Raw genomic sequence first — 26,727 nt, forward strand, 5'->3', positions numbered from 1 at the left:
AGTTAATGAACCTAAATTAGTCTTAAAAGAATAGAAGTGTTGACATAGGCTTAAACTATCATCCTCACATCTTAAACATCATCTTCACTCCTGTTACACATTTATTTGAGAACTTTCCAAGAGCCGAATTCTGTTTCTTTGGGAGAAAAAAAATTACTGGCAATCCACAGCCTATAAATTAAAATCTCAACTCTTGATAACTTGCATCTTCAATAATTAGTTACTATGTGCAAAAATAAATATGTGGAGAAATAAAACAAATACTACAATGTTTTTATGTTTTTCTATTTACCTTTAAAACAAAGCCTAAAAGAAAACACTGCTGCAACAAAAAACACATTTCTCAAAGCCAAATTTGTGAATTTTAATTTGCAGACAATTTAATCATATCCAAGCCATTGTCTATACCTTGCCCTGAGATTTAGTTCACTATCATCAGAGGTAAGATATCTGTATAAAAACTAAAATAATTTGGTGTTCTGTATATTTTCATTACAGAATTCTTGTGGGCTCATTTTGTCCAAATATATGGAGAACACGAGATGTAATCCTAAAAACATATTTCTGAAGTTTTGAGCCTTATCTGTTTTTTTAAAGATTTCCCCTGAACAACTACAAGCCATTTTTGTTACCAAAATACTCATGTTTTAAATAATTAGTGACAATTTCACATTGAACAGTAGAGTAGGCTACTACCATAGACTTAACAGAAAAGGGAGATGAATGACAAACAGGAGTGGAACAGCCAAGGCAGGGGTGGGAAGATTTTAAGGAAAGACTCCTTAATTTGTTCACTTCTAAGTGATCAGCAGTGTAACAGTGCATATGCAACCTGAAGAACACACCATTTGTAAATTATTATTTATGCACTCACTTGGTTTTCCTATTGCCTGCAATTTTTTCAGAGAAATAAAATCCTTCCCACCCTTCATCACTCTATCCCTTTTTTTCTCTTCCTTTTTCTAGCAACTGACTCTCCATCTTTTCTTTCACCCCTAATGTCTTATCTTACATTTCCTCTTCAGTGAAGTATTTTGTATGCTGGTAAACATGAAAGTAATATTATTCAGATTTACTGCTGTTGGTCTACCTAGGGATTTTATTTGGATTTATTGTTACTTGTCTATCACTCCTAACTGCCCTACAGTAACTGTCAAAAGGCGAAGACCTGAATATTAACTCAGGGAAAGGTTTGAAAGATGTAAATGAAAATATTTATATAAGATACACACACAAACACACACACACACACACACACTTCTCTGCCTCCTAAAAATTCTTTATCTCAAAAAAGACCATCTAAAGCCAAAACACTAACAGAGTATTAAGGGCTTAACTTCAGTATTAATAATAACTCAAATTTTAAAACTCTTGGCAATTAGTTAAGATTAATGACAGAAGTCTTTCCTTTTCCCCAGTGCTCACATCTCTTCAACCCCAACCCCATTCTGTCAACCCTTTCATGCTCATTTCAAGTTATGAAAACTGTGGACTTGAAACTTTGAACCTGTTATCTGCTGCTTTCTGCGTCTGAGATTAATGACAGAGACCTTAGCAAATTTACAACCAACCACTCAGACAGCTGCCCTACTGTAGGCAGTTAATGTAAAAGGAACTAATCTAGTTAAGAGCATAGGACTGGTTCATAAATAAACTAAGAGGATAGGTAAAGCCATAATGCCTCTTCTGGTAAGTAGTCTCTGAATTAAACTACCAGCCTTCTTACTGATGCTTCTTCTTACTGATGCCTCTTACGTAATGCTTCTTCTGGAGACTAGGCTCTGAATTAAACTACCAGCCATTCTTCTGTAACCAGAAGAATGAATGAGACACTTGGAGCTAACATAAGCATAATCAGGCTAGCACAGGAGATTAAGCAAGACACTGACTGATTGTTAAAAGAGGGGGGAAAGGAATAGGAAAGACAGTAGAATTAATCAGTCATATCTTTCCTAGATTTGTATTTGAATACATGACCAGGGTAACTCCACATAATGTATAACCACATGAGTGGGATCTTAAATAGAATAAGTTATACTCTATGTATGTAAAATCTGCCAAAATACATTCTACTGTCATGTATAACTCTATGGTTTACCTGGAACAAATAGTTTTCACAATTCTAGTCATTGAAAACTTACTTTCCTTGGATAAAATATGAAACAAAGATAAAATATATTTCAGAAAAAAATGCAACTTCAAGCCAAAATAATAACAAACATATCCTAACAAAGAGAGTTAATAAAAATTATAAGCCTTATCTATTCAGAATTCAACCTAAAGGAAAATGATTGTGTCATGCTTTTATAACTCAGAAGAATGCTTAATAGATTTAATTATAACTTTAAAAATAATCACCATCCCCAAACAACAAATTTTAGCTCAATAGAGATAACATTTTTATGTATCAGAATTCTCTGCCATATTTAATAGGAAATAATCCAAAACTTGTTAAATTTTAGAATTGCTTTGTCTTAATTTTCTCAGTAGCTTAGTTTTAAGAAAGAGTCATAAAGGTAAGTACTCATAACAGAAACTTTTAAATTTTACAAAGTCAAAATATGTATCTCTTACAAATTACCAGCATCAAATGCATATATTCAATAATAGCTCATTTTTATTCTTAATCATAATAAAACTGAAAGGGACACTAATAAACATAATTCTGTTGCTTGAATCAATGTCCTCTGCATATCAGAAAGTAATGATGTTATTGGGTGGCATAGGGCACTGTACCCAGAATTAGAAAGTTTAAATCTTGACCCTATTCTCAGAGTTGCGGGACCCACATTGGTGTGCTTCTGTCCATTGGACCTCAGTTTAGATTAATCAGGTAAAGGACAGAACAAATGACTGAGAGAAGAGTTTCATAACTAGCTTGAAAGCCATCCATGAGGAATATGGTTAGGTCCAGTTAAATACAGATAATGTAGTGACAACAGGGCATCCAAGTGGAAAACTCATATAAGCTCTCAGAGACATGCAAGTGGAAGTCAGGAGGGAGGATGGGGCTGTCTAAGATGACAAGCTGAATGCCAATAACAAAGCAGGGAAAGTCTCTGTGCTTGCTAGAGAAAAGTTAGACATGGGAGAAACAGATCAAGGGTTAGACCTTAGGAACTGATCAGGAGAAAAGAAAGAGAAAGATTCCAAGACAGTAATCTCTCTTTACTCTAGAAATTTTACCTGTATCTATGTACATAAATATGCCATCAACCTTTTTTACTAAAATATGTTCTACAGACTTACTAACTCTGTTAAGCAACCAGATATGAGGAGAATGTGTTTGTGTGTCCAATCTTCACTATACTAGGCCTTGGAGCTATGTGATTAAAAGGCACTGAATCCCTAATTAACTGTTAAATTAATAGTCCCAGGATATGGCTTTAGTAGAAAAAATTTTTAAGCAGGAAATAGTGCTTGATTTAAAAACATTATTTGAATTTTCTAATTTTGATCCAAAATAAAATATTTTAGTATTAGACCAAGTTATTAAGTATGCATTTCATTATGAAATATTTATATATTTCATGTACCTACATATATGAGGAATATGTATGTGAGTGTGTATGTGTGGGTGTGTGAGTGTATATGTATACACACATACATGTACACATATACACAGACAATTTTCAGTACACGAACCAGCTAAGAATCATTATGGGAATCTAAAGTTTAAGAAATTCCAAGAATCATTTTTCACAAATTTTCAAGCAAAATGAGCTTTTAGAGGAGATATGAGGTATATCAGAGAATAAAATTATTTTGAAATGAGAAAAAGTTTGCAAAAACTATCCCAATTTCATTATGCTTTAAAAAGAATAAGGAAAAAAAACCAGGGAATTTCTTATAATCCTTTGAAACAACAACAACAACAACAAAATGTTAATTTGTAACCCCAAATCAGAAAAAATAAAATGGCAAATAAATGAATGTTCACTGGTGTGTTTGTCAATGTGTATCTGCATATGTATGCATAAATTTTGTTGGCTATTTGCAAAGTTTGAATACATTTTTTTAATTTTATACCTCAAAATTTTATGTTTCAAAATTGTCAAATATTAGAGATTGCAATTTGATTCAAAAACTAAATAGTGGAAAATATAAATAATAGGTAAAGCAACTTGAAAGGAAATTACTTATGGATTTTAAGTATGTATTATAAAACTCCTGGTGTTTTGCTTATAAAATCAAAATATTTTTTAAAATTTAGCAGAATAAAAATGCACTCTTCCTAAAACACATCTATTTTTAATAATGTGTTAATATATTTTTAAGAATAAGAGGATAATAAAAACTTCCCACTCAAGCCAATATCACTGAGTTATGGAACTTTCCTTACAGTAAGCTTGTAAAAAGGTGTTTAGCAAATAAAAGACACCATCATAATATGTTCTGTTTAATAAATTGTCTACCAAAAATGCATATTTTTTTTCTTCTTAGGCTGGGTCTTCTGAGCTCCAAATTTAAAACTCAATATTTAACATATCTATAAAGTAATTCATTATTATTAGAAATTATAAAGTGATTGATTTAAATCTGTCTCATCCTTTCTAATAAAAATTGTTAAGACTATATATCAAGTACTAAAAAATGGGAAAAGAATCTTAAAATTGGATCTTCTGCTCCCAACAACATGATTCAATTGATGTCTTTAAGGTGTACATTTGATGTCAAAGCTGTATTCTGAGCCTAAGAAAACAATGTATCCAGTCCCAGACAAGTAATATTTCTTCTTAGTATTTTTAAGGTATTCTTCCAGTGTGCAAAGCACACTGGTGTTTAAAAAACTGTTACATTTCTAAAATCAGTGCCTTCATTTAGGAAGAGGTAATTACCCTAATGGAATTTTTGTCTCTTGATTATTAAAATGTTGCTGATCAATTTTAACCAGGCTGCTTTTCTACCAAACCTAAAAAGTTAATACGTGAAATGGTATGTGATGCTACTAAATCACAAACAATGTCTAGATAGGGGGAAAAGCCAATTGTCTCCAAGTTCTATTTATAGAATCTTATTAGATATTAACACCTGTAATACTATCTGCACAGGAGGCTGATACAGGAGGATCACAAGTTCCAGGTCAGCCTGGCAATGTAGCAAGACACTGTCTTAAGATAAAATAAATAAATAAACATAAATGTAGCTGAGAGGTAGAGTGCCCCTGGGTGAGATAGATAGATAGATAGATAGATATTTAAGTTTTGCATATTTTTCATTTCATTTCAGGGAACCAGAATTAACATCTCCCCCCCCCCACCCAGTTTATACATAATTAAGAAATAGTTTTATTTAAGCTAAGAAATGCTATCAAGAAAAGCACTTTATTTCATGAATTTGCGGTTTTCCTCTGGAATAGACATTAGTTGATGACATACACACTAAGAAAATATGTTCAATATTACATATATTTATATTAAACATTATATGTGTATGTATATATATACATACATACACATACATATATATGCATATACACATACATACACATATAATGTTTACATATACACATATTCTTAAATCAGTCAGTAGTATAGTAGTAAAAATGACATGCTCATGACAGGGGTTAATTCCGTATAAACTTTGTATTTCAAATGTGTACAAACCAAAGTTAATTACTTGTATTAATTTAAACAGGATATAATGATATTTTAAGGATAACCTGAATTGTAAAGGCAAAAGACAAAAATGAAAGATACTAGAGGTAATATAAAGAGTAGAAAAGTCTAGTGGTATTATTTCCTAATGTTGTCACATTAAAATTGGCCTCAAGGACCATAATAAATTTCAGATTTCACAGAAATAAAAGATAAATAATCAGTTTTAAAACATTTTTATATTTTGTTCTACTCTTGCATTTTAGTATAAAAAGAAGCAGGGTATGAAAGTACCAAGTATATTTTATATACAATAGGACTGATAGGCTAATACAGCAGGTTTTCTTAGAGTCCCCCAAATCAGTTACAAAGTTCTATAATTATATGACACAAAATGGAAAAAAAAGAAAAAAAAAACAAGGAGAGAAATGAATTACAGTAGATGGGGTAGAGAGAGAAGATGGGAGGGGAGGGGAGGGGGAATAGTAGAGGATAGGAAAGGTAGCAGAATGCAACAGTTACTAATAGGGCATTATGTAAAAATGTGGATGTGTAACCGATGTGATTCTGCAATCTGTATTTGGGGCAAAAATGGGAGTTCATAACCCACTTGAATCTAATGTATGAAATATGATATGTCAAGAGCCTTGTAATGTTTTGAACAACCAATAAAAATAAATAAATAAATTTACAATAAAAAAATAAAATTAATATTATATGTAATTTTCTGAACAAGTAGATTCATGAAGAGTCATTACCAAAAGCTGTGTGAAAAAGAAACAAAGGAAAAACTGCTAGTGAGCACTAATTTCTTTCCACCTCAAATAGTTTCTGGAACTAAATTTTGGGGATATAGTATATTCAAATAATAAAAAATTATACCCTGAAAATATTTATAAAGTTAATTTTAAGTTCACATGTGCTTTGCAGGAATGAATAGATGAGTAATTTATACAATGCATAAAGCATGCAAAATCCCAGCCAGTAAAATAGGAAAATAAAAATGTCACTGCTTACTCTTCAAAAAAATCACTGAGTTTTCACTATGAGATCCACTTACATGTATGTGAATATACTGTGGCTTTTTTTGTTTTTCCTTTTTGCTTTATAATTCCTGGTAAATATAAAAGAAAACTATGTCTATACATCAATGATTATTGTAAAGTTGTCAAGTTTTTAATATACTTATGTAAATAAATATGCATTTTGTGTGAAAAATTAAAAAAAGATTGAATCTAAAGATTAAGTGTAAGAATGTAGTTTTTTTTTAAAGTTACTTTTGGAATAAGGCTATTGAATATCCAGACTATCAATAAAAATAACATTTCAAAAAAATATTTTTAAAAAGGAATGTAATCATTAATGGGATAATTCCAGGTATTAAAAACATTTCTAATATCAAATCGCTTGAATGAAGCTTTCAATTTGCTCTGAAAGACTGACAAGTGGTTAACATTTTGCAAAGGCAGTAGGGAACATAAAAGTATGATACAAAATTTCTGCTACCTAGTGGCTTATTCAATTTGAAAAAGAAACAGTTTAGCAATGCTGAGCAACGGGTGATTTGTAAGCATAAAGGAGTTCCTAGTGATCTGTAGGAAGACTGGAATCACTTAAGAAGTTGCCATTAAGACGGGTAAGGCCAAGAGTGTTTTGAGCCTGAGAATTCAGAAATAGGACTAACTGACAGAGGCATAAACATAAATCTGGAGATATAAACCAAATAAAGGCTAAATCATTTGCCTTTCAGGTTAACAGACTTCCCTTTTAAATGCTCAGGTGTTACCTGTGTTCTCAGATTTATTCCGATTTGCTACAATTTTAAAAATTGGAAGACTAAGATTGGGTTGTCAGAATGGGCATTTTTTTTTAAAAGTGGAGGTCAGTCTTTATTTATTTGTTTATTAATGTATTTATTTATTTTGGCACTGGGGATTAAATCCAGGGGCTCTTTACCACTGAGCTACATCCTCAGACCCTTTAATATATATATTAAAGAGAGAGAGAGAGAGAGAGAGAGAGAGAGAGAGAGACTCACTAAATTGCTTAGGACCTCAATAAGTTGCTGAAGCTGACCTCAAACTTGTGATCCTCTTGCCTCAGCCTGCCAAATCTAGGATTACAGGAGTGTATCACCACTGTAAATGGCCTGGGCCATCAGTGGTTTTGAAGAATGGAAAACTTATCTGCATAATATTAACCATAGTCCGCAACATAATACAGGTAGCATAATTGAAAACTCACTGTGTATTTATGTTGCTTATTTCACTACTGACTGATGAAAACTTTGCCACACACTAGCATCTATCCCCGGGCCATTGCTCCCTGGCTACTATCCTGCTCTAAAGGATATCTTTGAGTCAGCAGCTCTCCTTTATCTCACAGTGGTCATGAAGTTACTTCATTGGATGAGAGAGCCTAAACTTTATGAATGATAGTAATTCACATTACTACAGAATTTTTATTATCTTACCATACCCTGCAGATTTTACTTGCTAAGCTAGTATTTTAACCAACTGTATTGTCATATATATGTATGCAAATTAAGGGTTTTTGCAACATCCTCAATGAAAATTAGTTTTTTTTCTGGCTGAATGTAGGGAGTGGGGCAGGAACCACCACCCTGCCAAAAGAAAAATGTTTGCTTACTTGGACTTATGATTTTATTTTTTATATATCCAATTGAAGGAATGAAGTCTTTATAAACAGGAAACAAAGTGAATGCAATTTTCTAGATTTTTGTTTTACTAAAAAAATTCCATCCACCTGGAAAAACATCTATTATTCAATTTCATCTCCCCTGAAATAAGAAACCCTGTAACCCTGTTTAAAACAGACGAATGGTATATTATTTCACCCGGACTACTAGGATTCTTCTATTGAGTGTACAAATTTATGTAGGCTTCCTGGTGAATGAGGAACTGGCTTCTGAAGGTTAACATAACCTCCATTACAGCCAAGAAGCTCCTTGGAGATTTAATTGGTTTGTGGAACAACTCCAAAACTAGTGCTGTGCTTTCTTCTTTCTTTGCCTTTCTGCTTCTCTAACATTCTCTTTTCAAATTGAAAAAAAAAAAAAAAAAAGGAGAATGCATGGTAATGCATCATTTATAAATTACCTTGTTATTGAAAACACACACACACACACACACACACACACACTGCTTTGAAACCCAAACAAACTCCTGCTGCGGACTCCAGCATGTTTGATGGAGGCCCTTCAAAAGAGTCCATGGCTTAATGGAGGTTGTTTATGTGGAGACTTCGATCTGTACCTGCTGTCCCCTGTCACTCCCTGGAAACTTGGCGGCAGATGTTGCAGCGTTAAGTTGTCTCTGAAGTGGCTTTCTGTCCTCATCTCCCCACCGCAACGGAGTCAAACTGCATTAGATCTCTTATTTGTGCCTAAGGCAAGTTTGGGAGCGCAGCTGTGTCCACCCCCACTCCTACCTTTGGTGTTTCAGGCCTCCGGGCAGCGAGTGTGAGACCAAAACGGTTCTGCCGCTCTCAACTACCTCCGCTGACAATCCGGCCGCTCGCTGCGGACTGGGGAGGCCGCTGCCGCTGCTGCAAACAGATGTCGGCGACAACCTGCTAGCTTACACCTGGATGCGCGGCCCTAAACTCGCGCGCCACGTGCTGAAACATTCATGACTCCGAGGAGTTGCAGACACAATCAAAGCCTGCGCCGGCTCCGAGTGAGCCCGCGGACCCCGCCACCTCGGCGGGAGCTGGCGCGAGGAAAGGTAGCGGGAGCAGGCGCGGGGCGAGAGATTGCTCGCGCCGCTTTGATACTTTATGCCTAAACTTCAATTACTTGATCAAGGACTTCAATTCAGCAGTGAATTCTTCCGCAAATGAGCCCGGTGCGGCCTCTGAGTCATAAAAGGAGAGCATTTGGCTTGAAATGCACCGTGAAGGGACTTCCTAGACAATGTACATGACTCCAGGTCTAATTCTACGTACACTGATTTGTTTATTAAACGAAATTCTCAAAAAGCAGAATCTGCAGTAAACAATTTATAAATCAGCGACAAGATTGCTTTCCAAAGTAGAAAACATACTGTTGATGAAGTGTGTTATTTGGAACCATTAGCCACAACCTGAAACAATTCTGTTTTATTGTCTCTCAAGCAGCATAAAGTTTGTCTTCCCTTGTGTTTTTTTTTTTTATTTTGTTTTGTTTTGTTTTGTTTTTTAAAAAAGAATGTGACTATTACTTTCTCAAAATTAAGAGATGAGATAGTATTATCTTTTATTTCTTGACCAATGTAAAACAAGCTGCATTCCTATCTACAACTAGAAAGTTTCCAAAAGTCTTTTTTTTTAATTTTTACAGTGTAAAAATTGCTTTGTAATAAGCACACAACTCCTAAACCTGCACAAATACTTCATGAGAGGCATAATTCAAGGTAAATATTATACATGTATATATGGACACACCAAATCCTTTATGAGCACAAGAAACAAGAAAAAAAATTTGCAAAATATATTCATCAATTTATGTTGATAATAAAGTTTCTTTTAAAAAGAATTGGCCTTAATAGCTCATCACATTTGTTCCAATGAAATACTTGATGCATAGACAAACCTTTTCTATGGGACTCAATGTATGTAATCTAAGATGACATAATACTATTTACAAATTTCCTAATCATTAATAGGCTAATTTACTGGGAAATCAGTTTGTTGATACAAATTAATAAGCAAAGGACAAGGAGCATCTCATATATAAGAAATCTTTCATCAATAAGTCTGAGTTTGTCCTCTAACTTGGTTTCATCAAGTATTGAGAGGTAGATAAGTTTGCAAATAGCAGGATTATGGAGCCCATTCACAGATAAGTATGGTTATCTAAAGGTAACAAAAGAACTCCAAGCCTAATTTTTCTCATTCAGTGATTATGCCTTGGCATACTTACGCACACACACTCACACACACACACACACACACACACACACATAATTTTGAACTCAATTAATTTTTTTCCTTTCTTCAACCAAATATAAAGGTAGATGGATATATGGTTAAAGAACAGCCAAAGATGTAAGTACGATACTGCTAGTTGGACATCTTAGTGCCCTAATTTTTACTTTTCTCAGCTTCATGTAATCCTATGAAATAAATTATGTTTATATAAACTAAAATTGGTAAAAAACCATAAGGTTTTATAAAGGCCTTTTGGGGATTTAACCATAATAATTAGAAGGCAACAGTGAGTCATTTCTTTTCATGTATAGATAAAGCATTATTAAAATGAATTATCTGGGGCTGGGGCTGGGGCTCAGTGGTAGAGCGCTTGCCTTGCACACATGAGGCACTGGGTTAGATCCTCAGCACCACATAAAAATAAATGAAGATATTTTAAAAAATGAATTATCACATTTTAGTATCATGCATCAAAATTAGCTGTCTCAAATGTATTCTAAATCCCTAGTACTCTTCCTAGCTCTCGGGCATCATTTTCTTCCTAGATAAATTAAGTTCCCCAAACAAAAGCTTCTTTAAAGTTAAAAAAAAAAAAAACTGGAATTTAAGCAATATTATATGCTTTTTTAATATAAAATAAAAATAAAATTTGGGCTTGAGTGTACATCAGTGGTAGAGCACTTGTCTATCATGGGTTCAATTCCTAGGACCACAAGGGGAAAAACAAAAAGGAAATAAAAACAAACCAGGTTGGGATGTTAGATTCTCAGGTAGAGATTATGTCACTGCACCATACACTATGATTTTATTTAAACAAATAATTAAATATAACTTTCTGGGATAAAAATAATATGTTGTGTTTTGTTATTGTAGAGACTTTTAAATAAAATCCACTGAAATATTACCATGATTAAGTGAGCTGATTGGTGAAGATTCTCTTTGGAACCATATTATAGTCACTTGGTGGCCTTTGTCCATAAAGGTATTCACTTGTGCTCATCAGCATAAGAACAGGACAATTAAAGGCTCCATTTATTCAAAGAAGTCCACTGAAAGTTAGTGTAATATTTAAGAATATTATAAACTGCTAGAACAAACTAGCAAATTTGAAAATGAAAAGATTGTGGATATAAATGTATTCAGGAAGAAACAGGGGGAAAAATAAGGGAAGAATAAAAAGAAGGGAGGGAAGAAACCATTCCAGATTCCAGGAGAAGAAAAGAGTATGATGACTTCCTAACACTTAATGTAAACATATGTAAAATGTTGAAATCCTTCAGTTTTCCTAATAATGTATAGAAAGGGACTCCACTGAAGCACTGAACTGACCCTTAGTGTGTTACTCTATGGCTTGCTCTTTGGAAAAATACAGGTTATAGTTATGTATGTATGTGGGATAGGTAATTTGAAATTACCTATCAAACAAGGAAGACTGGATTGATGATGTGGAGTTGACATAAATTCAGATAGTCTTAATAATTTTTTGAAACATAGAAAGTGAAAATAAAAAAGAGAGGGGCAAAATTTTCTCAAGTTGTTTAAAAGGGAACAATTATATACTCATAACTATACATTTGACGTAAAACCTCAGACTAAATAAGTAAATGTTATAAAGGAGCACAAGAACAAATCATGTCAAGCTCACCAGATGTTCTGAACAAATCATGTTGTATTATCAGTTAGGTTATATGGGGGAATAGATAAATATACCTTATAGTCGGCAAGGAATTTAAAAATACATATTAAATATCTTGTGAATAATGCAGTTAACTGAGGTTGTACTGGTGGATGGTTTTTCAGCTTTACCATAATGTCAATTAACTGTGGTGTGCCTCACTTGGGGGGAAAAGACTCTAAAACTGCCACACTGCAGTTTTAACAGTGGCTCAATATAAGTGACAAAAATTTGCAGGTAACAAAATGCTGGAACCAGTAAAGCTAAAAAGAAGAGGTATGATGATAAAAAGTTAAGTCAAACTGCATCAGGCACACTTAGAATCATAATACATATTTGATGAAGAAAATGAGTTCATTAATTGAGCCAATAATTGATGTTTATTGAGGTTATTGACCTACATTTTAAGTAAAAAATAACCAGAAAACATAAATAGCATACCGGTAGTGAGATTTTATTTCATCTCACATATTGAGATTTTCTCTCTTTTAACTAAAATTCTAAAATTCAAAATCTTTGAAAACTGAGAGTTTTGTCCTAAGTTTCTCACCAAAATACACTTCAAAGCAAAACCTGAGAAAAACTTTAGTCTTTATTTTTTTCCACTTGTAATAACTAATATAATTAGTATATTATAGCAAAATGCCTAAATAATGTGATTATGAAATGTTGTTTTATATATGATATAGACTATATCAGACTCCTAAAATCCAAAAATTTTTGAATTTGAAATAATTTGACCTCAATATTTAGAGTAAAACTCTTTGAAATCATCATAAATAAAAAGCACAAACAAAATGCTGAAAAACAAAAGAAAGAAATCTTTAAAATAATAGAAATGGAAGCATTACTCATCAATTATAGAAAAATAAATAGCAACCTGCTGGGGCAACATGTGGAATATTCTATAAGAATAATGCTAAATTTATCTTTTGTCTAACAAAGTGCCTGGTACATGTTAGGCATGAGATAAATATTTGTTGAATGAATGAATGATTATAACGCATGATTTTAAAAAGCAAATATGCCAATTTATCCAAATTCAAAACTTTCCTCTATTTCCAACTAATCTTTCTGATTTTAACCTCCAACCCTGAGACTATCTAGCAAGCCACCACTCCCTAGGTACTTAGCTACCTCAGTGACCAATCGCTACCTGTTGAAAACTACCTATTTTCTAAGACAGAAAACCTATATTTATAAAGAAGCTTTATCTAATCTTTCCAGGAGAGTTAATCTCTTCTACTACACATTTTACTATGCCCAATATACTTAAATATAAATCCAATATAAATATAAATTCCAATGTAAATCTTATTTTTGTGCATGTCTTGTTTTCCAAACAAATTTTAGATTTCTTAAGAGCAAAGACGATTCTGCACCACACCCCTCATTTTTTATCTAATGCCATTATTTATGCCTATTTATAATTCAAAAATTATCAAAACTAAAAATTATCAAAATTTATAAAAAAATGTATAAAAAATTATCAAAATTAGTATGAATGATGAAAGACTAACTAAATTTTACTCATGATAGTTAAAAGAACATATAAAGTTCCGGCAAGATAGTTGGGAGGGCTGCTAGTTTTATCTCGAGGGTTAGCTCAACACAGGCTAGCATTTCATAGGGTGGAAATCACTGAACAAATGAAACAGTTTCTAATCCCAGGAAAGAAAACTAAGATGATGCATGAACAATATTTAAAGCAAAATATTTAAAGTAAAAAGTCTAACATGTTATAGAGGAAGAGGAATTATTATATGTTGCTCCAAAGCATGACTCCAGATCACACATGAATTTAAACGAAGGCATGAAATCTCATTATATAAAAAGTTTCTATTAAGAATCATAGTGAATTGGGCTGGGGATGTGGCTGAAGCAGTAACGTGCTCGCTTGGCATGCGCGGGGCACTGGGTTCGATCCTTAGCACCACATATAAAATAAAATAAAGATGTTGTGTCCACTGAAAACTGAAAAATAAATATTAAAAAATTCTCTCTCTCTCTCTCTCTCTCTCTCTCTCTCTCTCTCTCTCTCTCTCTCTCTCCCCTCTCTCTCTTTAAAAAAAATTATGAACATTATTGTGTTTCTCAAAGAAACCCAACTATTATTATATTTGAAAAAGTTGGGGAGAAATTTTCTTACATTGATACAATAGGGAATAGTGTAAATTATTAAAGAAATTCTAAAACTAGGAAAATTCTAGCTAAATTTTCGATATTAAAAAAAGACTTAAAAATACATATGTATACATACCTGTGTGTGTCTGTACCCATGTATCACTAGTACAGATTTTTCCACTGCTTTAGAGACACTTTCCCTTACAAAGAACTTATTTATTAAAGCAACTGTGGTTGAGATATTTTCTGTAGGTCTCATTGCTACTACATGCTAAAGAAAATCCTCAGCTACTCATTCCCAGTCTGTTGTTCCCACCAGATAAAAAACTCAGAACATGATGTCTTCAAAGGCATAAGTATGCATTCAAATGATCACAGTTATTGTGAATTACTTGAAAAGGGACTGGTGTGAACCTGTAGATGGGAGATGCACTCTAACAGTAACCTGGTAAGCAGCCTATGTAAAGGAAATCTGTTCTAGGCAATGCTAACCCCTTCCTTGCATGGAATAAGGGCTTTAACATTAATTCCGCAGAATATTCCAGTACTTCCATTATCCTGGTACAGCAGTCAACTGTTTACCAGCACATTCCCCTATACAAACCTCATCTCCTTCCTGAGGTCGCATCAAGGAAACCCGGTCATACTGCCGCCGCAACAAAGCCCAGAGTGCATCAAGAGGACCCTAAAGAAAATGTGATTTGTTATTCAACTCACTGAAAAAGTGAAAAAGTAAAGCAAAGAAGGTAAAGTCTTATTCTCTACTTTTATTTTTTTCCACAAATTAATTAAACAAACAAAATCTTGGAGGTTCTTATGCTGAGAAAGTGTTTAGTTGTTAGAAAGTTAAATGAATACTCATTTTACAATGATCAAGCTTCTACTTGATCCACCATAGGCCTTCTTCAAATGATGGGGGACTGTAAAAGCTATAGTTTCTCTAGGAGACTTAAGTTAAAAATTAGGATACGTACCTTAATTGGTGCATACCACTTTGTCTGTGGAGGCTGGTAAGTGGGTTTGGGTCTAGGTGGCCTAGGCCTGATGGGTTCCTCTTCTTCAGGAATCTTCACCACAGCATTTTTGGCTTTCTCTAACCTCGCACCTTCCTCAGTAGATCCTTTATCACCCCAGCGAACCTTTAAAACAAAGGGGACACTGCTGTCAGAGAGAACGTGGCCTAAAGGAACAAGCTCTTCTGTATCCCATGATCCTCTGGCTCACTAGCTCAGAGTAAAAAGATGAATCAGTACATCAATTCCTAATAGCTACTCTTCCAAGACTTAATAGATTTCTTGACACTCCCAATTATATTGATTATTAAGATCCTAGACAAAAAGATTCTTTTAAAAATCTAAAGTCAATTAAATTTGAAATAACCTTTCTCCACATTTTCAAAAAAGGACTCAATTTGTGGTTTACATAAAATGCATGACAGTGTGTATTTCTGTTTTATAATTAGGTAAGTTAGATTGATAATGATGGCAGCATTTACTGAGTTACTGCTATGTGTCAGTCTGCATTTAATTAACACAAAAATGCAATGAGGGCTGGGGTTCTGGCTTAGAGGTAGAGTGCTTACCTAGCATGTGTGAGGCCCTGGGTTTGAGCCTCAGTACCACATAAAAATAAAATAAAGATATTGTGTCCACGTATAACTAAAAAATAAATATTAAAAAAATGCAATGAGACAGATACTATTTCCTTCCAGATGAGGTTAAGAGATGTGCCCCAAACCATACAACTAGTACATGGCAGGGCAAGGATTTAAGCATAGGCAATCTGAAATGGGTTAAATTTCAAATAAACCTGAATTTTATGATTGTATTTTATAAGAAGGAGCTATTTATTCAGATTTTTTCATCAAGTTAAATGAAGGCAAAAATTTTTATTTAAACATTTAGTTTTTGAAAGTAAAGTAAGTATGTATAAGATTACTTCTGTAAATTTTTACTTGGTAGAATAGCTTTTAGTCTTTAGATGAGCATAAGCTCATCTCAGTATGATTATTTGACAAGCAAATTTTTCATTAACAAAGATGAATTGGAAAAACCTCTGCTTTGAAGAGAATATTTCAAAGACACCAGGTAATTCCACAAATTTTAGGGAATTTCCTTCTCTGAAATCTCTTGACTTTGAAAAACCACCAGATCAAATTATTGTTTTCTTTATTTTTTCAGTGAACAGAAATTAAGGGATAAACCTGAATCAAACTAGGCATATGAATAGGATGTGGCCCCTAGGGAAGGACTTTGTCCAAAAGGAAGTAGAGAGAAGTCCTACAAAAACATTACCAAAGTCAATGAAGATAAGAAAAGTCAAGTTCTAAAAAGAAATACAAACCCCTATCCAGAGCACAGTATGACATACCACAGCTAAGTGATTCCTATAAAGGAAAAAAAAATTAAAGTCTTTTAAAGCATTTTAATGACCTGAATTAATGGGTAGGGATACAGATGATTATTGTTCATAGAAAGAACTATTCAGAGCTTTTTGGTAAGGCTTACAGAGATGTTTTTACTTTTTTTTTTTAACTACAATTTTAGAATGGGCTTTCAATTCAAGTGGACCCTGTTCAGTCATTAAAATGTATCTGTATCTTTCAGTGTGATCAATGGTACTAGAATGTTCTTTATGAGGTTGTTAAAATTGTTTTAAACGCCATTAAACTTATTGAGCTAGATAGCTGGCTTTCTTTCCAGAGAAATGACCTTCTCTTTCAAATCAGTGTCTTCACCTAGATAAACTAACACTTATAAAATCTTTGGACATGAATAAATCCAGGACACATTCCCCACAGATATAAAGTTGCAATTTTGAGGAAGAAACAAAAGCAAAAAGAAAAATTCAAAGGAGATATACCGTTAAGCAACGTAAGAATGTCATAACTCAGGGAAGTAATTCAGAGTAGAAATGTAAGTAGATAAAATGTAGATTCACTCATAAATGATAGATTTTAACATATACAGTTCCCTAGCCTATGCTTCATAGTTGATAATCATAAAGGTCAACTATTAGTAGAACCGTACTCAAATAAAATGTGAAGCTAGTTGAACTAGCATTCTGAACCAATGTGGCACATTGAATTAATGGTCTCATTATCAAAGGACTATATGTAGGACACAGAGTTGATGAGGTCTAAAGAGATGAATCAGATAAATTCATTAGCTTTGGTTCACCATCACCATCAGCACAAACACCACCACTAACAAATATCACTCAGTCTCAAAGTCTAAAACTAGGAAACACTTGTAGAGGTTTCCTACAACTCCTAAAATTAAGAATCTATACACATATGTATATGTGTAAATATTAATGTTTTAGTTTGATCACATTGAGATAATTTAAAAATACAATGGAATAATAGGAGTAGGTTGTTAGAGTGAGCCTGAGAAGAATTAAAGATATTTAGGGTTTTTAATATGGAAAAAAAATAGCTTGCTACTTAAATTTACCTGTTGAGCATAAGTTAATTGCTATAGTTTGTATGTGAAATGTCCCCTAAAGGCCCAGGTGTTAAACGGTTCATCCTCAGCTTAGGGCTTTTGGAAGGTTGGTGGGACCCTTAGGTCAGTAGGGGTGTGCCCTCCAAGGTACTATGGGACATTCATCTCTTCCTCTCTCTTTTTACTACTTGGCAGCTTTCTCTACAATACACTCCTTACCCGAATGTTCTGCCTCAACACTGACCCAAAAGTAACAGAGGGTACTGACCATGGACTGAAACTGTGAGCCAAAATAAACCTTCCCCCTTTTAAGTTAATTTACCTTGGCTATTTGTTATGTTAACAGAAAGCTAACAGAAATTATTCTTCCATTTCACTAAGGTTCCATTCAGGGATTCATGCATATTATTTTCTTTAGAACACTGGAATACTGGACTAACAAAAATCTGATATTTCTAATATCTTCAGCAAGAACACTATACTTATTGAATTAAGGCCCACTTAATAATATACCCCTCATTCTCATGTAGTATGCTACATATTTGGATTTCATATGGACCAAATTTATTATTATGAATAGAAAAGAATAAATGAGCATTACAAAATACAGAGAAGTATATACCACACATCAAAAATTACTCCATTTGGAGACTCCTACTCACATTTTTTAGTGTATTTATCCTATTCCCCCAGCCCCCTATATCTTGGGATGCAGATAAATAAGCTAAAAGCAGTTCTGTGGTGGGTCATCATTGGACATTCATTTGTGAGGACTGTTTAGATGAGCATAAGCTCATCTCAGTATGATTATTTGACAAGCAAAATTTTCATTAACAAAGATGAATTGGAAAAACCTCTGCTTTGAAGAGAATATTTCAAAGACACCAGGTAATTCCTGGTGACAATATAAATGCATATTTCATACACATAGGAACATCAGTCCACTCTTGCCCTACTTCCCCATCCCTAGGATGACACCAGACCAAGGCAAAGGAAAATAATCCTCCTCTGTGTCAAACAAAAATTAGTATGACTATGTCTTCTTGGACTGCTGAAATTCCCAATCACCAACATGCAAACACATCTGCAATATCTTCTCCCAAAGACCAACTTAATATCTTCTAGCACTTGCCTTTTACTGTGGCTTATTGACAACTACATACCCATCTCAAAGGATATTTCAGCAATGAGTGGCAAGCTCCTAGGGAAAACATGTATAGTTTTAAGACCTAATGCGACTGAAAAATTGAGAATTACTGCCAGTTGACTTGAATAAACACTTTGATAATTATGAAAAGGGAAAACTTTCTTTGGAAATATGAATTTTATTGAAATTTATAAAAAGTGATCATCGCAGCACATGTGGAGTTGTTAATTAGTTTACGATTTTTGTTGGTAGTAATGGGAAAAAGCAGATATGACAATAGGAGACATGAATAATGGAGGAAAAATATATAAATACACCTTCTCATCAAGTAAAATTGGATTATAATTAATAAGCAGGAAATACAAGGATCAGCCTTTAATATTAAAGTCAATGTGTCTATGAGAAAATTCCTCAAATTGTTCCTTGAGGTGGGTTGCTGATCTGTCTACTCTGTTGTGCCAGGCATAGCACTGGCAACGATTGCTTCTTATTAACTAATCTATCATTGTGATAAATATTTCATGGTAATAAGAAAACCTCATTTTTGAGGGGTAGGTGGATAACTCAGAGGCTCTGGACCAGTGAGCTACATCCCCAGCCCTATTTTGTATTTTATTTAGAAACAGGGCCTCTCACTGTGTTGCTTAGCTCCTCACTATTGCTGAGGCTGGCTTTGAACTCACAATACTCCTGCCTCAGCCTTCTGAGCAGCGGGGATTACAGGCATGCGCTGCCATGCCCCAACCTCATTTGATTTTTAAAATGCAATATTAAAGTTCGACTTTAATCCACACTTTGAGCCATTCTGAAAGTTCACGCACTCTCTAAAAGATATGTAATATTAATTAGAATAGTTCCTAAGCAATAATTAAATGCTGTTGTAAGTTTTCTATATTTGGGATAAAGTCATATCCATGCTGGTGAATATTTTAACATTTTCTCCACAAATAGTACGTAACTATTGGACCTTTTCAAAGAAGAGTACTGTTACAACTTTAAGTGATTTCCTTCTTCAAAGTTGATGTTCCATGCAACAATTTTTTCCAAAACAGTGAGAAAAACCCTAGCATTTTTTGCCTTTTAGAATTCAGCAATCTTATCAATGCAAGCCTTTGACTAGGGAAACCAGTTCTCAAATGGGTTTGAAATGGCTAGGGTGATTTCATAGGGGAAAAAAAAAGTATTCAGAAAAGACCCAGTATTAAGAAAAAATGAATGATATTCTGAATACTGAAATGTGAAAAGCTAAATTTCCCTGGCTTAATGGTTTTAGAAATATATATTTTATATTATATACTTCTATTTTTTAAAATATACTAACCTCCATTCTCTTAATTCCTCCAACCCCTCGACCACCATAATAAGAAGCATCCACAGTTGGCCATTTCTTGTTGGGCAGAGGTTCTTCTTCTTCCTATAAAAATATATTTTTAATATAAGCTTAATTAATTTTATAAAATATTGTTTAGTCAGAAGTGGCTCACATTTAAACATTTTAAAAATAATGCCATCATTATGGAAAATGAATAAAAATTATATACAGAACATCTATGTGTATTTATGTTTACAAATATAAAATTCAAGTGGAATTCTAAAAGGTATGAAGACTCCTTCCCTTCCTCAAACTTTAAGTACCTCCCCACATCACTCCTAGGTTATCAGAAGTTGTTTTTTTAAAAAAAAAACAACAACAAAAAAAAAAAAAAACCTCTGAGCATCACTGGTTTATTGCAAAATCTATTCATCAATTCATACTTAAAAAGATAAAACATTAAATTTAGGACAGCATTTCAATAATCACTTCAAGCATCAATGTATATGTATGTTTGAGATCTGTAGAAATTTTAGTAGAAAGATAGACAGTTGAGAAACTTTGCAAATGCAACCAGTACCTTCCTTAACTTATGTTGCTAATATGATTTTCACTAACCAAGTATTATTAAAGCAATAATCCGCCTGAAGAAGGTAATAATGTCCACACACTGCCATCTTGGATTGTCCAACATTTTATAAATAAGTGACATTAGGTCTATTAATATATTGCTATAAAAAGTATATATAGTCTCTACATACTACTGATCCTGATGACCAGTCTATGTCTACCAATGTATGAGGACCTCATTCCTCTAGCACATAAAAGAAGTCATGAGCTGAAAAATAACAATTGATTTTCATAAAGTAAAGAGTCAACACTTAGATGTCAGAGCTTTTTAAAAACAAATGGAATTGATTACATTTGGGGATGGTATCTATATGGAAAAAGACCACACATATCCTTTTCCTAGGCATTCATTTACCTCTTTTGGTGCAGGTGGTGGTGGTGGAGGAGGATCCTTGATAACCTGTACACAAAATAAAATAAAATAAAATAAAATGTAAACGTGTTATGACACAGGCATGAGAAAGTAAGAATGTATAAAAATATATAGATTGGTAAAATACTTCAAAGATGTCCCCAAAGAACCTTGCCTCATAATATTTATGGCCTTCCTCTTAAATCTGGGCATGCCTATAACTAGCTTTTGACCATCAGAATGAGGTAGAAATGGTCATGATAACTGAGGCTAAGTCAAAAGATTTTTCACCTTTCTACACATCATTGGAACACACACTCAGAAGGCTACCCTGAGACCATCAAGCTGTAAAGAAGACCACTGGAATCTTAAAGAAAGGTCAAGTGGTGATGGAGAGATACTGCCCCCAGCTGTTTTAGTCACCCCAAAGGATGAGCCAATTATATGAGAGAAGAGTTGATCTTGGACACAGTCACACTGAGCTTTCATATGACATGGGCTTAATTGACACCTGACTGCAATTGCATGAGATTCTGAGCAATCGTCTCCTTGCTGAGCCAGTTTTATCCACAGAATTGTGACAAAACTAAATTGCTGCTAGAATTTAGCTGCTTTTTACAAATTGACGTTTTAGCCAAGGCTCCATTCCTATAAATCATTGTCATTAAATTTTATTTGAATTATAGTTAATGCTTCTTGTGAGAGGAATAGACCCTCCACCTAATTGAAAATGAACTTCACTGGTCCTGGGATATCTGGACTTTCACTTCATCGTGATAGAAAGTTTTGATCACATGCCAATGGCTTTTGATAATTCAGGACCATAACCAAGTCTCTATTCTAAGAGGAAAAACTAAAAATGTAAATATTTATCTTCATCTAATGTCAAATATTTCAATTACATCATTAAATTTTTAAAAACTTAAAACTACTATGACATTGAAGATGAGGTATTACTGAATATATTACTATTTATCATGGTTATGTTTTTTTAAAGACTTTTTAAAATCTTTTAAAGATATACATAAATATTTCCAGAAGAAAATAGTATAATTCTGATTTAAAAAAAAAAAATAGTTTGGAATGGGGAAGTGGAAGGGGTATGGATGCAATAAAACTCACAATAAACTTGCAGCTGAGTGTCAGGGACAGGAGATTCATTGTATTAGTCTATCTCTTTGCAAAAGCTTGAAATTTTCCATAATGAAAGGGGTTTAAAACTCTAATTTTATTGATAATATTTAGAGAATTGGTCCATAATTTTCAGTGTATATAATTTTTCATTATTCAAATTTTAGATTAGCTCTAAACCTCAGGAGAAATACCCAGAGAGCGACAATTATATAAATATAACAGGACAGTAATTTAATTTGACCAAGTCTCCTTTTGAATCCTACAAGAAATTCTGTTATTTCTATTTAACCCTTTTATTTAGTTCCATTTTATTTTATCAATAAACATAATATTATATTATTATATGTATATTAAATATTATATAATATATTTATATTATTCTTAATAATATTGAAAGTTAAAAATCTGTGTGTTTTTTTTTAGTTATCTCATAAATAAATGCCTGCAGAGGATTCAGATTTAAAATAATACTGAAGTTAAACAAAATAAATTTAAGGTTATCAAGCTATAGGTATTTTTCCTTTGTTAAAAGAGGAAGTCCCTTCATATCATTACAAACTTGCATTCCCACAGCATGCGATGAAACCCAGATGTGTCAGCACTTCACTCAGCAAGATCCAAACCAACTCACTCATCTTCATTTAAAAGCCAACTCTCCCTCCCTACCTTCCTGTGTCTTTCAAGTTGGTCACTCTTTCCAATTAGAATCTCAAAATGTTAGCATAATCTCTCTCTCTCACTTTTGAAGGACTCCACCAAATCAATTCTATGTCCAATAGATTCCTTGAAATTCCCTCTCTCTCTCTCTCTCTTTCTCTTTCTCTCTCTCTCTCTCCCCCTCCCTCTCCCTCTCCCTCTCCCTTTCCCCCTCCCTGTCTCCTGTCTCCCCATGAATTCCTTATCTTCCCAAAGTAGCTAAGATTTCCTTGATATGGACAGAAAACTCTCTTCTCTTCCCCAACATTTATCAGCATACATAATGTTATTTAGCTTCAAAAACCTGAAGTTCCATAAGAACCAGTTTTATTTCTGCCTTGTTTCTCACTGCCTTCCCAATAATTCAGTAGATGCCTGGCACAAATCAGACTTTCAAGAAAATAAGAAAGAAGGAAAAAAGAAAAGTTAGGAAGAGAAAAATGAAGGAATTGAAAAAGGGATTAAAAATGAGAGAGAAATAAAAGGGAAGAAGGAAGGAAAGAGAGGAACAGCAGAGAGAGGAAGGACAAGGAAATTTCTACTCCATTCCCACTGTCACTACTTAAAATCATGAACTCAACATTTTCTGGATCTGAAAAATAGTGAGTACATTTTTCAACTCCTCCAATATACACACAAGCAAAACTTCAGTATTCTAAAATATTCCCACCAAATCATAGTCCAACTATGTTTGGACTGCTGCAACAAAGAGAAATTCACTACCTCACATAGCAATTCATTCCACTGGCAAGAAGTCATCATTTGAAAGTTTTTCCCCCAAATGATGCCAAAGCTTCTCTCTGCATTTTCCACTCTTAAGCCCTGGTCCTAGAGTCTGGAAATGGACATACACAGACACTTATAGACACACACACACACACACACACACACACATACACAATTTTTCTTACAGAGAAGAAAAATTCCTACTTTTGAATACTGGGATAATTACCTAATTCTGTTGAGTCTATCCATTTTGGAAGCTAAATATATCAACCATTTCTCATGAAATGATTCTGAGTTGTAGGTCATCTTGTTCAGTTTCTTCAATTTACATTAGTCAGTGTCTTAACTGTGTTTCTCAGAACTGATCATTGCATTCTTTAAACATAGGTGAGCCATGATAAATAAATGAATGGTACTCAGACAAAACAGATGCACCTCATCATTCCTCACCTCCCTCTTCTAAGCATCTTAATTAATAATATTGATTAAATTGATTAATAATCTATAGTCACTAAAGGCTTCTGGGAGCATTAATGCCTACATGCTGTACATGTAGTTAAATTAAACTTCTAGCTTGTTTCTTTATCACTAAACCAACCCTCATTTTAATCTATGTAACCAGGTCAATAGTCTTCTAACAGATGTCTAATCAATCATTTCTTTCATTAAAATGAATTAATAGTTCTGATCCCTATGATTCAAACCCATGAATTACTAAATTTTATTGAAACAAATTTACAAAACATGCTTCCCCTTAGGTTTGCAAATCATCATAAAGGGCTCTCTGGACTTTTCTCACTAAAGAAAGATTAATGTACATTCTTCCATTCCACCAAGACTGAGAATAATATATCTGAACTCATTCTCTTTTCATTGTGAGGATTTCAAATCTACTCGCTTATTACCTATATGTCTTACACAGATATATAAATTTCTGAAGAAACAAATAGTATCCCCAACCCTGATCTATATTATATCCACCTAATAATTACTGAAAATCCTCTTCCATAATTTTTCCTTTTTGTGTGTGTCATTATCCTATATAGCATCTAGTTTGGTACTGGTATGAGAAAATTAAGTTTCAATTTAAAACCCTCACATGACCACTTTGCTTCTGTCAAACTTACAACAGGATCATGAGAGACATCTTTGCAATCCTTTGCTTTACTGGAAATGCTAAGGTAGACAAAAACCAAAGCCCCTTTTTCTGTACATGTACATGATCCAGTATTTCTGCTCTCATTGTTCTAATGTCTCAGCATATACCAGCTGCTCCACAGTTCAGCCCTAACATCCTATCTACGAGCCTTTCTTTACATACACCTTTACTCTAACCAGACTGATGATCCCTCTGCTCCCCTCAAATATAATAAACCATTTCCTAACATGGAGACCTAATATGGCCTCATCCAGCCTTCCCAGACCAGTCTAACAACTATCTATTACTTTATCTAGAAGATTTAAACTTCTCAAAATATATATTCATGCACAGTTGAGCCATTCATACTTTATTAGTTTGGATTTTAGTGCTTATTTTGTGATTTTTAAAATATTCCTTTAAAAGCATAGATTTCTTCCTTTCCTTTTTTGTTTTTTTTTTTTTTTTTCGCCCTAAGGATCCACTCATGCTAAACAAGAGCTCTTCCACTGAGCTACAGCCCTAGCCTTCTAAATTGTAGATTTTGTAAGGGCAATGCTCATTTCTCCTCCTTTATTATAAATACCTTGAGTACCTAACAAAGTGCTTTTCAGAGAGCAGATACTGAAAATATGATTCAAAGTGAAGCAAAAAGAACTAGGAAAGTTCACAAAGGATCACAGCCAATCTCCAAATTTATAAGTAAAATATTAAGTGAATATGTATATAAATGATGGATAGATGTCCCTGAAATGAAAATATTGCTAGTTCCAAAAAAAAAAAAAAAATTAAGCACTAAGAGCTGGGGCGGTAGCGCAGTGGCAGAGTACTTGCCTAGCCCGTGAGGCACTGGGTTCGATCCTTACCACTGCATAAAAATAAAACTAATAAAAAAAGAAAAGAAAAGAAAATGAAGCATCATTTTTTTCTCTCAACCAGGGAAATGAGAGAATTAATGAACTCAATGGCACCTGGGAAAACATAAGATCATCCCAATTTCTTCACCTGGGAAATAAACAAGATTAATTATAGGTCCTTTCAAACAAGAAGATTCTAAAAACTAAAAATATGTATCACAATGCTTCCATCAGGTCTCTTGAATCTATGCCTTTCCATAACTAAGTAGGGCCATATGTCCCTGTACATTGTATTCATCTTATTCCAGAAAAGAAACTTAGGATTTGTGTTTTCCAATAACATGTAATTAATCTGATAAATGACTGACTGCATGAAGTTATAAATTTAAAGTGATTTTGAAGTCCAGGAAAGTATATTTTCTACATTGTTAATAATGGAAATAAAGCTCTTAAAGCTCTACCTAAATGAAATTTCAATATAATAAATTAAAAGATATCCCAATGGCTTGGGAGGCTGAGGCAGGAGGATTGTGAGTTCAAAACCAGCCTCAGCAACTCAGCAAGCCCTAAGCAACTCAGGGACAACCTACCTCTAAATAAACTATAAAAATGGGCTGAGGATGTGGCTTGTTGGTTAAGTGCCCCTGGGTTCAATCCCTGATACAAAAAAAAATTAAAAATAAATCAAAAGAGACAACCACAATCACAACAAATAACAGAACTTTCAGGAACTAAACCAGAGCTAAAGCTCAACTGTGTACTATTCTTACTATTAAAGATAACCATTCTTTGTTGTGGCTGCCATATGGCCCATACTCTCTATTTCTCCTATTCTTAAAATAACCCTGTGCTTGTCCCCATTTTAAATATAAAAAAGGAAGGCACTAATTTCAATAATTTTCCCCAAGTACATATGAGGAGAAAACATAGAATTAGATCTCCAATCCAGGATCCAGGTCCATAT

At 33.6% G+C, this 26,727-nt stretch overlaps 1 protein-coding gene across 1 annotated transcript in view; it reads right to left on the minus strand.

Moving 5' to 3' along the window:
- The window catches only part of Antxr2 (ANTXR cell adhesion molecule 2), a 135,154-nt gene that overhangs the window by 40,612 nt on the left and 67,815 nt on the right, over positions 1-26,727 (minus strand). Inside the window, exons 13-16 of the mRNA XM_046459281.1 lie at positions 21,216-21,260; positions 20,240-20,332; positions 15,300-15,464; positions 14,930-15,010 (exon numbers count right to left, since the gene is read on the minus strand). Of these exons, the coding sequence (XP_046315237.1) occupies positions 14,930-15,010; positions 15,300-15,464; positions 20,240-20,332; positions 21,216-21,260 (384 nt within the window). The remainder of the gene's footprint in view (positions 1-14,929; positions 15,011-15,299; positions 15,465-20,239; positions 20,333-21,215; positions 21,261-26,727) is intronic.

The sequence above is a fragment of the Marmota monax genome, unplaced genomic scaffold (assembly GCF_021218885.2).
Source record: "Marmota monax isolate L192 unplaced genomic scaffold, Marmota_monax_Labrador192_F-V1.1 WCK01_AAM20220418_F8-fsc00112, whole genome shotgun sequence".
In the NCBI taxonomy this organism is placed as follows: domain Eukaryota; kingdom Metazoa; phylum Chordata; class Mammalia; order Rodentia; family Sciuridae; genus Marmota; species Marmota monax.